This window comes from Polyodon spathula, chromosome 2 (genome assembly GCF_017654505.1).
Source record: "Polyodon spathula isolate WHYD16114869_AA chromosome 2, ASM1765450v1, whole genome shotgun sequence".
Classification (NCBI taxonomy): Eukaryota; Metazoa; Chordata; class Actinopteri; order Acipenseriformes; family Polyodontidae; genus Polyodon; species Polyodon spathula.
In genome coordinates, this window is record NC_054535.1 from 57,655,408 (window position 1) to 57,672,417 (window position 17,010).

The 17,010-nt window shown below is 35.1% G+C and overlaps 1 protein-coding gene across 4 annotated transcripts in view; it reads left to right on the top strand.

Annotated features, from left to right (window-relative positions):
- The window catches only part of sh3bp2 (SH3-domain binding protein 2), a 41,051-nt gene extending 25,219 nt beyond the window's left edge, over positions 1–15,832 (top strand). For 3 of the 4 annotated variants that reach the window (XM_041225869.1, XM_041225844.1, XM_041225852.1), the window contains 10 exons: positions 1,462–1,579; positions 3,917–3,984; positions 6,277–6,365; positions 7,214–7,276; positions 7,956–8,562; positions 10,567–10,678; positions 10,869–10,924; positions 11,638–11,719; positions 12,562–12,621; positions 13,832–15,832. In XM_041225869.1, the coding sequence (XP_041081803.1) occupies positions 1,462–1,579; positions 3,917–3,984; positions 6,277–6,365; positions 7,214–7,276; positions 7,956–8,562; positions 10,567–10,678; positions 10,869–10,924; positions 11,638–11,719; positions 12,562–12,621; positions 13,832–13,969 (1,393 nt within the window). In that variant the 3' untranslated portion in view covers positions 13,970–15,832. The remainder of the gene's footprint in view (positions 1–1,461; positions 1,580–3,916; positions 3,985–6,276; positions 6,366–7,213; positions 7,277–7,955; positions 8,563–10,566; positions 10,679–10,868; positions 10,925–11,637; positions 11,720–12,561; positions 12,622–13,831) is intronic. The other variant, XM_041225861.1, reaches the window with a different exon arrangement.
- Positions 15,833–17,010: the final 1,178 nt, after the last annotated feature.

Below are 17,010 nucleotides of genomic sequence, written 5' to 3' on the forward strand. Positions count from 1 at the left end.
GATTTAATTAGGAGTTTTTGCCACCGATCAACACAAAAAGGTCCATAATGTCACTGCCATTTTTGCCCACTCTTTTTTCAAAATGTCTCAAGTTCCATCAAGTTGGATGGGGACCTTTGGTGAACAGCAATTTTCAACTCTTTTCACATATTCTCAGGTCCGGGCTTTGACTGGGCCATTATATTGACCTTTTTGTTTTTAAGCCACTCCAGTGTGGCTCTGGCTGTATGTTTGGGGTCATTGTCCTGCTGGAAGATGAGTGTTCTTCCAAGTCCCAGGTCTCTTGCAGACTTCAGCAGGTTTTCCTCCAGGATTTCTCTGTACTTTGCATCCATTTTGCCCTCTATCTTCACAAGCTTTCCAGGCCCTGTTGCAGAGAAGCATCCCCATAGCAAGATGCTGCCACCTCTATGCTTCACAGTAAGGATGGTGTTCTCAAGATGATGTGCGGTGTTAGGCTTGCGACAAACATAGCGCTTAGCGTTGAGGTCAAAAAGCTCTATTTTGTTCTCATCAGACCATATAATCTTCTTCTACTTGGTCTCAGAGTCTCCCACATGCCTTCTGGCAAACTCTAGCCAAGATTTGATGTGAGTTTTTTTAACAATGGCTTTCTTTTTGCCACTCTCCCATAACGGCCAGTTTTGTGAAGCACCCGGGCTATTTGTTGCTGTATGCAAAGTGTCTCCCAGCTCAGCCATGGAAGACTGTAACTCCTTTAGAGTTGCCATACGCCTCTTGGTGGCCTCCCTGACCAGTGCCCTTCTCGCCCGGATACTCAGTTTTTGAGGACGGCCTGTTCTAGACAGATTCACAGTTGTGCCATATTCTCTCCATTTCTTAATAATGGACTTTACTGTGCTCCGAGGGATATTCAGTGCCTTGGAAATGTTCTTATATCCTACCCCTGATTGGTGCTTTTGACGAACCTTATTCTGGATTTGCTTTGAATGTTCCTTCATCTTCATGATGTAGTTTTTGTTAGGAAATGTACTAACCAATTGTGGGACCTCCCAGAGACAGGTGTATTTAACCTGAAATCATGTGAAATACCTTAATTGCACACAGGTGAACTCCATTCAACTAATTATGTGACTTCTAAAGACAACTGGTTGCACCAGAGCTAATTTAGTTGTGTCATAGCAAAGGGGGTGAATACTTATGCAATCAATTATTTTCTGTTTTATATCTGTAATTAATTTAGAACAATTTGTAGATTTTATTTTTCACTTTGACATTGTGGACTTTTTTGTGTTGATCAGAGGCAAAATCCATTTTGATTCCATGTTGTAACACAATCAAATGTGGAAAAGTCCAAGGAGGGTGAATACTTTTGAGAGCCACTGTAAGTGCGTCTTGGAGTTACAATATATTTTGGAAATTTTGGAAAAGTACAGAATTTAATAACCACTTAAAATATTCAATTGAGACATTTGTTGTTTTTTATTTCCTGTTTGACAGGGTAATGAGGGCGGCAGAAGAGACAACTTCAAGTAACGTCTTCCCTTTCAAAATTGTGCACTTCAGCAAAAAGCACAGAACGTGGTATTTCTCAGCAGCATGTGAGGAGGAAAGAAAGGTGAAAACACCACTCTGACTCAATTCACATATTTCATACACTTGTTGCACCCTGAACACTAGAAAATAAATTAAGGAAACACGTGATTCAGATGTTGTAAAAGTTTCATAATGACTGTGGAGTTTGACATACTGGTAATGAAACATTAGGGGGATTTTCCAACTGTTTTGTACATATTGTTGGCTGGCCTCATTTGACTTCATTTTATTTGTAAGGTAAACTTGTAATTCAACTAGACAGACTTTTCAGCTGTTCATCTTTTTGGTAAAGGGCCAATACCAAACAGAGATACATATGTGTTAATAAAAGCCACATATGATAATATACAAAGTACTGTATATCATCAGCAGGGATCCTAGTTTTCCACAATAAAATAAAAAAAAAATCTCCAATAAAATAAAAATAAAAATCTGTTTTATTCCTCAAGTAAAATAAAAGGCTAAAATTGAGTTAGTCTTTGTCACCTGGATGGCTCTTGCCAAACTCGTTGACCCAATCTTTAGGGGTGGTTTTTATCGTTTTTGGAAAAAGTAAACTGCAGCTACGTTTCGGCATAAATGAAATGTGTGTCATTGAACAAGTATTTTTTACTAAATTTAAAGCAAAATTGCCTGTGTTGATGATTATATATGACAAGTGTATTGATTTGGTTATAAACAACCAAAAAAAGCCTTGCATGATTTTTGCAAATGTAAAACTAAACATTTTCTGACAGCATAGAAAATCTGTTTTTTTCCACGTAATTTCACAGCAAACGGATTCCTAGGATCCCTGACCATCAGTTACACCAGGGCTTCCCAACCCTGGTCCTGGGGACCCCATGTGTCTTCTGGTTTTCATTACAGTTGCCAAACTAAACCCTTAATTAAACTAATAATTTGTTTATTTAGACATTTTGACCTGTTTTCAGCTTGTAAACAGTTGTAGATTTAAAGTTAGCTGTAACATTTCATAAGTAACTTGAACTCTGCAACTTTTTAGGAGCTGAGACAAATTAAAAAGGTCTAATTAAGCAATGTATTAGTTAAATTAAGTTAACCCTCCTATTAGGTCTATTTGACCCCACTAGTTTCCAATTAGCTTAAATTCTATTTTTCTTTTCATTTTCTGTATAATATTTTATGACGTTTTTTTTAGTTGGGGCTCTTATACACAGAAAACAGAAACTTTGAGATGTTTATTTTTTTTATAACAGGTCATGTATTCAAATAAGATGTTTCGGGTCACTGTGACCAGTGACATTTATCTATGTAGATTTATCTCTGGAAATGGCTACACCTGTCTGGAGATATTTATAAACAAAAAAACAAACAATATATATCCACAAGGCAGAGCCTAATTTTCACTGTCAGTATTGCAACAGCATCTCACTGGTAAAGACAAACCAAAATGAGGAGCTCCCAGGCTGGCAGTCAAATAAGTTTTATCACAGCTCCTGGACTAAAAGAGCATAAAAGAGTAACACCTTTGCAAATAAAAACAGTTAATCAATTTAAGGCTGTTTAAATTAGTTTGAAATTGCATCGGGTCAATATGACCCAAAACATAACAGGTTATAGTCGTATATCCCAATCATTAACTCTCTAAGTCAACCTGACTTTTAGTTTTATGTGTCTCCAGAAGGTCATGGAGGGTGCCCCAGGACCAAGGACTCCAATATAGAATTACTGAGTTATACCTTAATACCCCAAGTTATCTTAATGAGCAGTGGAAGCTTATGGGTTCTATACTTTTTAGCACAATAAAATATTTATATACAGTGAATTCTCATTTAAAACTCCTATTGGACAAATGTCCTGATAGTACGAATTGTCTACACGGTCCCGGACAAATTTAGTCGTCGCTTATTGTAAATTACTTTCTAATAATGCGATAACTAAACACGAATTTCCTGTTAGTGCAAATTATTTTGGTGCCCTCCCAGGGAAGAAAAAATAGAATAAAACTAATCAATCTAGTTCAAACAGCTGAGTGTAAAGGATATTGGGCCTCTGTAGTGTATTTTAGTGTTGGGACTACAGATCCTATGATGTAGTTTTAAAAGTATAATACTTTTCATTCTTCTGTAATTCAAATTTGATTTCAGTGTTACTGAAACTTCAATAAAAACTGACAGCATGCATTTGGCTTAGACTGCTCATAATACGAATTACTGATAATGCAATTTTTTTGCTGGTCCCTTGAAATTCGTATTATGAGAATTGACTGTATTGTTTATAATGCAATAGTATAAAACTATATATAAACACATTAGAGTTTGCACAGTTGCAAAATGTGATATAAAATACAACGATAAAGCGATCACAATTAGGTAAACATTGTTGAACTCTCTTGCAGAAATGGATGTTATATTTGAGAAAAGAAATTGACAACTACCATGACAAAAGGGATTATCAGGCTGAAAGGTATGCACACATATTAAATATTTACTTTAACTTATGCGCCAATGTCCAACTGTAACTATGTGTTTCCAAGTTCATCTGTTTACAATTACAGTTGAATCTGTTATATTTACATCATATTACAGGTTTATTTTAAAATTACTGCATACTTTACTGTAGCATATCATAGTAAAATACCAACAAAGTTCAGTAAATCATAAAGATAAAACAATATAACTGTGCCAGAAGCATGGGAAACTTCAAAAGTACTTTGCAATGTTACCATAGTAACCAGTTATCAGCGTCATAGTAGAAAGTTGTGCGAGGTTACATCACAAAAAGTCTCATGAGCATAAGGTATGGCTTTCTGACATGTTTTCAATGAAAAAAAAATGTGCTCAATTTCTACAGGTTTTTAGCATGATGAAGAGATTTACCCACATTTCTTCACCATGTTTTGGCTGCACACTTCCTATAATGTGAGGAAAGTGTGTGGTATATGTATGCTACGTCACATACTCACGACAATGGAGAGAGAATTTGGAGTTTCTAAACTTCATGGAAACCCTGCATATGCAAGTTAGATGGGACATACAGTAAGCACAGACTATGCTTACAATGACTTTTGGCACCCAAAATCCCTGAATAATCTCAAAACAGGTCAATCTGTTTATACTGTACAATTTCTATAAATACACACTACAAATAAAGTATAAAGCTGAAGTAGACACCTTCAGACTGTCGCTGATAAAGCCATTGAAATCTCAGCAGTAAGCCATGTAGTTCAATCAGCAAAACCTTAGCAGTGGTCCTTAAGACTATAAGAATCATGGCCAACAATCAACACGTATTTATTTAAACAAATGTTTCACGCCTGGAAACTAAATCAATACTTCTTAATAAACATGTTTCACATTGGAATCATGTCTAAGAGGCCTATATAAAGAGATGGCCATAATAGATATGGTCCAGGCAAAAAAATGACATTCCCCTGAGAGAGATCCAGGACAACATCAGTGAAGATGAGGACAATGTGAGCTTGTCAGCCATTGACCGAATTGACAAGAAGCATCATGTAAAGTACAAGTTGGATACATTGATACAAGTACCATGATTTGCACTTGCCTTTCCGTGTGTGTTTATGTTTTGACTGAAATATTTCAAAAGACTAATTTCATTTTATTTTAGATGATGGGCTAAATGCAATATCAATTTGTGTTTGATGTAATGATGTGAGTATCACGTTTTCCAAGGCGTATGAATAGATTTGGCACACTGTGACAAACGGGCTGAGTGAATGCAGGTGCAGGAGCGATGCAGTGCATGAATGAAGCAGTCAGAGATAATTGTCATCCGGTTTGGAAAGGATTTTATTTATAATTTCCAGGTATGGCGACCAAACAATAATCCCCTGGCAATACACGACAGTGTGAACTGCACGGGGTAAATAACAACGGGATTGCAGTCCCAAATAATAAACAATAATAACAAATACACATTTAATGCAGTGCATGTTTAATTTATAGTATGTACAGTTCTTAAGATGCGTGACATCAGAAGTGTTAGCATAGCCTCTCCTTAATTACCACTGGCACTTGTAAAGTTTGTTGTAAACCTGTGTCAAAATAAAAAAGGGCAGGGTCAAGTTTATTTTTGTGTTAGGAGTAATAGTGCTGCTGTCATAGTTTGCTACCTCTGTTTTTGTTGTAAACTTACCCATTGTTGACTAGTTCCCTAACCATTACAGTATACATTAGATGTATGGGAAAACACTAAGACATATTTTACAGTTCACACACCCTAGTCTCTGTAAATTGCCTTGGGTAAATGTTTGCTAAATAAGCAAATAATAATACAATATCGAAACAATGAAATTGCAGCTGTTTCCCTTCCACTTTGGCTGAGTGCAACTTCCTCTTTCTGTGATGCAGCCCAATGAAGTTTAAACATGAAGTGCAGCTAAATGTGGCATACAAAAAACAACTGAAATGATTCCTTGAATATACTGTATGTTCCCGGATTGCATTTTTTATTATGACGCTGCTATACTTAATAAAAAAATATGTGAGTTGAATTATGCTAACTCTGCTAAAATACCCCCCAAAACCATCAGTTATATTTATCACAGTTTAGTTTTGTTACTTTGTAATAGGATAGCCATCCAGTAATTCAAATATAAGACTAGGGATAGTAAGATACAGTACTACTAACCTGTAACAACAAGCAACCCTTCACTTCTTCTGAAGAAGCCTTTCAATATTAATATTTTAACAAAACAAATAAAACATGTTCATGTTGCTTATCCTTTTTTCTTAGTGTTTCAGGTTCTGACTCTGACAGTTTTTATGGCTCTGTTGAACAGCCTATTGACATAAAATATACTCCTGGCACATCTGACGATGGCGGTAAGAATAACATCCTGAAGATGTGTCTTTTCTGAAAAACATTTCATTTAAAATACTTTCCTGTGTAATTAAAAAGGCAGTATTGATGGTGGCACTGAAAGCTGTGTTTCACATAAACCTGCTATTTTTTCAGGCCTTAAATTGGTTAATAAAATACATAGGGTTTACAAAATGAAAAGGTGATTGATGTTTGAAAGGAGACTGATGTTTTTTTTTTTCAATACATGGAACTCGCACCAAAGCTCACATGGAAGCTCATTTTCAAGGCGAGACTAATAATCAGACCTTACGTCTCACATTAATGATGCAAACAGTCCTTGTGGGTGAACGAACTAGAAGCACGTTTTTATGGTCTTTAGCAGAGAATATATAGCTAAGAACCATGCTGAGCTCAAACCTTTTAAAAATGTTTCAAGGACGTAGTGAAAATGGAAACAAAACAAGACATGAAAACCAAACAACATGAATAATGTTTGGGTGAGACAAATATAACATTTTGTACACCCTATTTATTCTACCTTTACCCTTGTTTAATATCAGATTCTACTGCTCCTGGGTGATTAAGGGGACCCCTAGACCTCTGTCTTGTTTCTACCTCCCAAATATTTTTGGCCACCAGCCACCACTGAATAGTACTATGGTGTGTGTCTGTACTATGTGCATACATTCTGCATACAAATATAAATAATTTAAATGGTTCTGTTCCTCAAAATTACAAAAATAATAACCTTTAGTCAACTGCATTGCTTTAAATAAATAAATAAAATGAATTGTACAAACTTGAATAAATAAATAAAATTAATTGTATAAACTTGAATGTCAAACTAATTGCTTGCTTGATTCTTTAGACTATGTGGAAGAGGAAGAGGAAGATGAATATTATTTAAAACCAGATGAATCACAGGAAGCAAGTAGGCATTCATTCTAAACAAATCTCTCCATTCCAATACAGTGCATGAACCATAAACACCAGAAGCATGGTATTGTCAGCAATATCCATGTGCACCAAGGCCAGTGAATTAAAATAATTCAGGACTTGGCCCTAATGCTGATGTTTACTTGGAAATGGCATTATACATTGCAGAAGTGGTAAAATGTGTGTGGTCTAAAATAGTTTTATAGATTACCTCAGTTGTTTCAAACTTGCATAACTTAAATAAACAATTTGCAACTTCAAAAAACAAAAATAAGCCTGTCATTTAAATACAGTAACTTTTTGGAAACCTACCACACCAAATTACTTTTTATTTTTTATTTATAGGCACATTTTGATTAGGCATTTCATTGATCAACGAATTCTACTTGACCTGCTGTTACATTGAATATGGTTTTTCAGGGCAATACACAATGAACAGAATTCAACTTATTTTACATTCTACAATACAACTAAATAAAACTAAATAAATAAATAAAACATACTGATTGCATGTTGTTGTTTAGAGGAACCTTAGACTTGTAATGATCCAAAAGTCCTTTACTATAGAATTAACTTTCTATAAAGTACAGAACTTGTACAGAATGTTAGCCTATATAACAAAAAAATGATGTTATTGATATCTTGTCAACTTTGTATACCTTTTCTTGTTTCAGACATTTTAAACCGACCTGATGCACCTCCTCCTGTCTACCCTCCGCCTCCTGTCCCACTCAGAACACCACCTCAGAAAACTACAGGAATCAGGGCAATGCCCCCAAACCTCCCACTTGCTCCCAGGACAGGTCTACAGACACAATTTCCCAGGAAGGAATCTCCACCATTTCCAGCACACAAAAGTGAATGTGAACTACCCAAGGAGGCAGCTGTGATTCTCAGCAAAGGCCCTCCTCCACAGTTACCATTCGCCTCCCATTTGAAGAAGCCAGCCACTGACACAAAAGAGGTGCCAGTCAAAAGCCCCACCCCAAGCAAATTTCCAAAGGCCATGACAATTTGCAGTGATCTTGAGAAAAAGCTAGCTGTGAGCAACAAATCTTCCCATGCCACCTTGCCACTTTCCAGTACTATTGAGAAAAAGCCTTCTGTGAGCAACAAACCCTCACATGCTACCTTTCCGAAAGCAACACCACCACAAAACCCAAAAGTGATTGCCATGACTCCGGGGTGTGAGAAGCCTGGGATGTACAAGCCCCCACTGATGCCCAAAACTCTGCCTGCCGGAGTGAAGCCAAAGCCAAAAAATCAAGGACAATCCTTCCAGTAAGTAGACTATCGTGTAAATATTGCAATACAATCATTTTAAGGGCATTATAAATATGCAGGCAAAGAGTCTATTACCTGTGTTTTTATATTTCTCCATCATTTCAGTGACACCTATTTGATAGCACTATGTAACACAATTTTTGTTCCTGGGTAGTAAGTGTTATTTCCTAATTGCTTATGCCTCAAAAGTATAGAAAATGGCTATTATTCCCCACAAACTTTGCTTTTGTGACCAGGACAGGTAAATTTCAAAATATCACTATTTCCAATGAGAAAATGGGTGAATTTGTGTCTTTTCGTTCACATAAAGTCAAAAAAAAACAACATATGAATCCAAATTAACATGTATTTATACTAAAGTAATACAAAAATGACTACAAAAGATTTAGAAGTGAGTAGTTTTTCAAGATTTACGATTATACTGTAAATTTACAGTATAATCGTATATCTCGAAAAACTACTCACTTCTAAATCTTTTTTTAATATGTTGTTTTTTTCTGACTTTATGTGAACGAAAAGACACAAATTCGCTCGTTTTCACATTGGAAATAGCGATATTTTGAAATTTACCTGTCCTGGTCACAAAAGCAAAGTTTGTGGGGAATAATAGCCATTTTCTATACTTTTGAGGCATAAGCAATTAGGAAATAACACTTACTACCCAGGAACAAAAAAAAAAAGGCCCTATTTTGAAGCAAGTGCAAAGGCAAAAGTAACAGTTTGAGAAGATAGAACAATTGTAATGGACTAGCATGAGACAATATTGTGCTGTTAAATTATAGTTATTAAAGTGGTTTGCTGCTAATTTTATATGTGTAGCCAAGTGGAAAACATGAGTTACCCGAAGTAAAGATAGTATGTGGTATTGCCTCCTACTGATAGAGGGGGAACTTCCATTGGTGAAACTAAAGGGTGGTCATGTGACATATAAATATATAGTCTTGTGTTTTAGCATTAGACGCCATCCCAGGAGCTACTATTGCTCCTTTTGGTTGCGTTACAGCCAGCAGAGAAAAATCAATGGGGAAAAGGTGTTTTTGGTGTAATAAATCAATTTAGACTAATAATATTTTCAAAAAGAAATAAGACATGGGAGTTTATGTGAATAAAAACAAAGCATCTCTGTTGGCATAATCTAATGAGAACATCTGATCATATCAGAATGGTTTGTAAATATGAACTAAATTCGATGTGAAAAATATCTGTATCATTATATTTTAAAATAGTTTTTGTTTTCAATACGAACAGATTAAAAAGGGAAGGATTAGTAGCATTCAGTTGGTCCAAAGCCAGAAATGGTCAAACTGTGTAAACATTCAGTAAGCTAAGTATTATTAGTCGCTCGTAAACAAACTGTGCAAAATAAAAATATGTACCTAATAAAAGGAGCAATGGGAGGGGTTCCGATGTTAAAACACAAGATGGACCTGGCTGAGAAGCTCATTCAAAATGTCTGCCTATGCATGTACAGGGCTTTTCCTTAGTTTCATCAATGGAGGTTCCACTCTTCTAGTCACATTACACCATATATTTTTTTAATATATCTTATTTTTTCCACTTGGCTATATTAAGTTAAAATAATTGTACACCTCTTTAAAAATGTCCTTTTGTATTTAAAAAATGACCCTTTTTTGCTGAAAACGTTTTACAAAGAATGAAAATGGAGCAGCTCTCTGCAAACATAGAAATTTGGATATGAAATGACTATTCAAAGCTTAAAATGACCAGGGCATGGGCAATAATAATAAGTAATAACAATAATTCTCTCAATTCTACAGTGCTTATCGAAATGCTTGTCTTGTGGATTAAGTAGTTTATTTAACTTTTACTCGGATTGTTAAAAAGGTGTTGCAGTGTTCAGTGAACCACAGGTCTCCAGAGGTGCAATGCAAGTGCACAAACTATGCCTTCTATCACACTACCCTTTATTTTTTTACACATCAGAGTAGTGTGCACAATTGTTCTTGACAAACTGAAAATCCCATTTTCTGTCTCTTTCAGGAGATCTTCCCCGGATGGACAAAGTTTCCGCTCTTCAGTGGATGAAGAGCCAGCACATTTGCAATCTAAGTCCCAGTCAAAGAATTATGACTCGGACGAAGACTATGAAAAGGTAAGCACACATTTTTTGTATTATTTCCAATGCTCTGGGAAATTAATTTAGTAAGAACATTGGTGTTCTCATAAAAGTCATGCAAGAGAGATCTTTTCAGTTTTAATTTTTATATTTTTTTTTTATTTTTTATTTTTATCAGCAGGTGAATGGGTCACTTTATGTTTTTTTTTTTTGTATTTTCTTGCAGGTGCATTTACCTGACTCTGTTTTTGTTAGTACAACAGAGACAAGTGAGATTGAAAGGTAAATGTATACATATTCTATTTTTAGTAACATTTTTCTCATTACTGTTAAAAGTGCCACATATGCATTGTGTGTATTCCAAACCTTAATACTGAGCCTCTAAGCAGGTAGATTTTTGAACATCTTACCTGTTGACATCCAAACATCCAGCTAAACTAAATAAGAAACATCAACACCTTACATCTTATTTGTGCTGGTATTTACCTGCAGTGGATTACATTTGTCCCAGGGATTATTGACCCCATTTACTTTAGTTTATACAGTATATACCTCATTAGGAGTAATTCTCATTTTCTAAGCTTTTTTTTTTATTTCATTCTGTACTTTCATTAGTTTGATACTTTACACTTTATTTTTATTATTTTTATGAATTTGTTGCAATCTACAGTAGCATGAATCTTTCTCTTTGTACTGTGCAGTTTGTTTGCTTTAAAAAACTTTTTAGAAGCAACATTATTAATTAATTGCTGAATATATTTTTGTTCTAGAAAACATTTTTTAAAACACTCTTTATAATTGCCTTCAGTGCAATAAGGCATTGGCACACTAACATACAGTTTATTGTCTCATTTAGCAGCAGCATTCCACAAAGGGCAGAATAAAAAAAAAAACAGCAACATTAAGAACTGCCCTCTGGTGGTACATTAAGGGATGGCATTCGACTATTTCAAGCTTTACTACATGAAGTGGCTGACATCTGTTTATAATTCTAGGTTATTTAAAGATACTGATCCAAGAGGTAAACCACAAGATGGATTGTACTGTATAAGGAATTCAACAACCAAGATAACAAAGGTACAGTTATGTTAAAATGTGTGTTTCTGTATACACTATATATTTTTATTCTAAACCCTTTGATTGAGTTTGAAGAGTCAATAAATTGTGTTCTTCACCCACCCCCCCAGTCTTTTAGAATTAGTTTTGTAAATCCTTTTGTAAATCCGTCAACATTTTTCAGATATAAATGAAAATATTACTTAAGAATGCACTTTTATTTTAAACAAACATCTCACAAAGTAAAATTATATGTAGAGTATAACCGCAAGTAAACATTGTGTGCTACGCAAGTGCCCTTTTTCCACTGCCCCTGCCCTGGCTAACCTTTTGTAATGTTTGGGATGACAGTGTACCTTAATGCAGTACAACACAATCCCACATACCTTCTTTTTTGTGCTGCTATCCTTTACAGTTGTTGCAGAAGCTTACATCATTAATATTCAAATTACATTGTGTTTTATTTTTATATTTATTTGCTGTTAAAAACACACAGTGGTGTAACCTACTTTGCAAATGGTACTGTAGCATGCTGTCCTAAAGGCAGTATATACCAACTTTAAGGAGAAGTTTTAGCCAACTGCCCAGTTTGGTTGATTCATGGCAGGCCATTAAATTGTAAATATACTACACTTTACTGTGTACACTGATCTATTGCTCAAGACAAATTATTTATAATGCAAATTTATTTCCAAGTATGTATTCTGTAATATAAAAAAGCTGCTGCTGCTCCACACTTAGATAGAGGGCTGATCTTAGTGTTTGTCTTGGATACAGACATCGACAATGCTTCAAGTTGTGATATGACACAACCTGCAAGTCAAGCTCCATATTGCCATAACATGCTTCTTCTTCTTCTTCAGGTCTTGGTTGTATGGGATGTAACTACACATAAAGCAAGGAACTACAGAATCTTTGAAAAGGTCAGTGTAATATTCATTTCTCTGGTTTTATTAATCTATCATCTAATGTTAAAAATATCTGCAGGTTTTTAAGCTTTGCACCATTTCTGTTCTTGAATAGGGCCAAATAAATTGTGTATCTCTTGGTTTAAGGAAAACTAAATGTACTACGCAGTCTTATTTGGAAGGTGAATCTACCTATCTGTGATGGTTTAAGATCTAGGATATGGGCCACAATAGATAGATATATAGATATATTTATCTATAGTAAAGAGATTAGCCGTTATTCAGGTTCGTGCCCCTTTAAGAATGTGACCCAGAAATAAAAACTTGATTTTTAAAACGCTTTCATGCACTTTTACTCAAAAATAAATCAAACAAACAGACACCTAGCTCTCATTGAGCACTAACAAAATTTATGCAGGTCCCTGACTAACACACAGGATAGCTAAGCTGTTTACCTGACATATAATACAACAACAAAACTACTACAAATTGATATAAACCCAAACATAGGTTTTACACAGATCCAGGCCAGCTTTTCACTCCACAGCAGTAACAGCAAATGGGCTGCTTTCCTTAAATACCCTGCACCTGGCTCTAATTTACAATGATAGCCAGGTGCAGGGGATAATTAACAATAAAACAGTTAACACAAATACAGTTAAATTGACCAAACGCAATTAAACAAAATGTGCATTTTCACATGGTTTTTTTAAGGCAGGGAGAAATCTGACCCTCCCCCTGCCACCTTACTATATATATATATATATATATATATATATATATATATATATATATATATATATATATATATAGACCAGGATGCAAATAAGCCAGAGTTTACTGTGATTTTAGTTAGTGACAGTTCCTCTTAGTTAAAAGAGGAAATTCTCAGAAAAGCCTAAAACACTGTAAAACCTTATTGCAGTGAGTCTTATTTCCATCCCTGAAATGGCTCATCACACACAAACTGCTGAGAATTTTAACCGAAGCTGACAGAAATTGAAATCAATTTGGTCTGCTGCAGAAGGAAATGAACAGGACTGCTTTTAAAAAAAAAAAAATGCAAACAATAAAAACAAACATATGCTTTGATTTCCCAAACCATAAAATACAGAAGGATAACAAAGCACCATATTACTAACAGGTCATACAAAAAAAATGTAAAAAATTAGAAAACCTAAAATTAATCTGAAGCTAATTTTAATTCAATCTTTCCCTTATTTAGGATTCCAGGGTTTTTCTAGAAAACGACCTGACATTCCCTTCATTCGAAGCATTGGTTGAGCACTACTACACCCATGTTCTACCCAGCCATGATACACTCCGTCTTCAGAAACCGTATGGCTGTCCAGTACTGAAGTGATATAGTTTGTGACAATGGCAGGCAAGCAAAATCTACCTGCTGTGAGTTCCAGATCAGACGATGTTTAACCAAGCTCTAGAAGAAGGTTGAAATCGATGTCAGTCTGTTTCATCCTGGCTGCTGACTTTCAGGAGAAAGCAGTTGGGATGTCAAGTTTTTTTTTTTATTGGAAACTCCTGTAAGCAGTATTTGACAGGGTATGGAAGAGTCTGTTGGCCCCTCTTTCCTGCCATTATCATGACACAGAGTGCCACTAGTTGCTCCTAATAAACAACGTTCTGGTCTGTGTCTCAGGTTTAGCATTGTATATGAATTATGTAAATGCCACTATGGTTTATAATGGAGTGTTGGTAGTATTATAACGAAGGAATTGTTGTGTACAGCAGAAAGATGACATGTGGGCTGTGCTGAAAACCTAAATATTTCACACCTCCCTGATCAAAATATGTTTTTTTTTCCTGCACAGCCTTGTCTAAAAGGGTTCTTCCTTTGGGTCCTTCAGTGTGATTTACTAATACATGTACTCACTAATATTATGCCAGTTTTTTCAAGTTTAGTGGTTAGTAAAATGAATGTATTTACAAACAAATCAACTGGAAATTATTTAAACACAGCAAGTTCTCATGTTCAGATAATGCTGTACTCTTTGCTTTCTCGAAGCTGAATTGGACATGGTCAGTTGGTTAAAATGCTGTGCCATATTAAACCAAAATGTCAATTAAATATTATCGGTTGGCTTCAAAGACCCACCTTAGCATTTTTCTTGGATTACCTCATTTTACTTTAGGTAAGGTTGTTCAGCATTAGTGCTGAATGGGGTATATGAAGCCAGCCTTATAAAAAGGCACACGTCTATAACGTTTGCTGTAGACTGGATGTCTGATGTTGCCTAATTTCAGAAGATAAACATAAGCGGGGTCTCCATGTACTGTAGAATGTGATGTAGCACACAAATACCACACACATTCCTCAACCTATAGTGTACGGCCAAAACTTGGCATGACTTGAAAGGGTGGGTAAATCACCTTCTCACACTAAAAAGCCAAGCAAAATGACTCCAAACTAAGATTTTTTTTGCTTGGAAACATGTCCGAAAGCCGTACTTTATGTTCACAAGACTTCAGCAAGAAGATTCCATTTGTGACGTAAACTTGCAAAACTTTCTATTGTACACAAGCCTTAAAAAGAATCTATCATAGGTACCTACTACCAAGGACAAAAAAGTCACGCTTGTACATCAAAATGTATTAAGTTAGCATAGCTAGGAATTGGTGCTAGTGGTCTCCTCTATTACTGCTGTGGGATACACACAGCACTAGGCTTGAGAGACCAGCTAGAGAGTTGAAGTACAATCTCTTAAATCTAATTCACTAAGCAAGATTTGTTTTAGATGAATTACAACATGAAGTTGACTTACAGAACAAAGTTTCAAAAGTTACAAAAATGCCTGGGTGGATTAGCATCTACTGAGAAACATGTTGAACTCATATAGACTACCAGTATACTGGATCCCCAATAACAACAATGATACAAAAATAAATATCTATAATCACATCCTACTGGCCTTGCACTGTCCCTGCAGCATTCAGATATAGGTATTTTTTAATATTATTTTTATTTTATTATTATTATTATTATTATTATTATTATTATTATTATTATTATTACTATTATAAGAATATTATGTAGTGGAAAGTCTGGGTGAGGGGGATTGCCTACTACGTAGAGTTGCTACCAGTACTGAATATGTACTGTACTTGTGCTGTATTTTAGATCTGTTCTTAGACTACCATAAGGATCAGAATTGCTGAAACTACGGCTCTATAGGAAAATATGTACATATTATATATGTATGTGTATAATAGGTTTATAATAAATATGTATGCTGTTAAAAAACGTTTAGCAAATAATACATGGATAGTACATAGCGCTTTCTTATGGAATGTTGGTATTTTTGCGGTTCTTCAACACAACCTAAAAACTTATTGTAAACCCAGTTTAAGAAAGCTGTAGGTTATCAGTACTCGTGCAAGGCTAAATTGGAACAGAAAATTTTTATGTTAATTAGGTAATTTGCATTTGGAAGGAGAATTTCTCTCCCTAAAAGAAAACTACATGGAAAAACAAACGACATGATAGGCATTATCAAGATAGCATGAGAAAAAGACGAGATTAGCCAGTATTTGGATTGATGAAATCACCAGTGGTGCAGGTGCTGTATTTTATTAGAGGCACGCTCCTTGCCGAGACTCAGAATGGCATTAGGAGGCACTTTACTGGTTTCACAGGTTTCAGCATGGTGTTAATTGGCATTGTACTTTTTTGAGATGTTGTCTTTTGGATCAGACGTGTGCAGTAAAGAATACAAGGCACAATTCTGAAGAAGAATATATTTATTACTGCGATGGTACTTGGGAATATGAATCATAAACTTAAAGAAGTATCTTGCAGTTACCTTAAAGTAATTGCAGCTTACAACATAATTCTATAAATCTTGCCTATTTTTAACTTCCATTAGCTACATGTCTCAAATGTGCAGTTTTGAAAGAAACACGTTTTAGCAAACATGTATTTTTTTATTTGAAATATGATATGTGTTGTTACTTTCAAGTTTCAATTTTCTGTGCCTTTTCACAATAAATATACTTCCTGAGTCATTTTACCTTAGCAGTTTCTTCTTGGTCAAAGCATGATAGTGGCTGAAAGAATGTAACATTCCTTATAAAAGTTTACTATGGGAAATCTGCAAAGTAATTTTGCAGTTTCATGCTGAGCATATTCCCATTATTGCACTGTGCATTTCTTTATAACAAAATTTATGACAGTACATAGGCACTTTTTTTTTAGTCATAATCTTCTGACACAATGGGGTAATATATTCTGTATCTCCTATTTAAAGTTACAGTCTGCCTAGTGCTTCTTGAAAGTAGCTTGTCTGGCTAAAGCAATGTATACTCTGTATCTCTCATTGTAGTAAGTAACAAAACACACTTAACAAGAACTGTATTAAGACTAGAAGAAATGCACATCAAAAAGCAAAA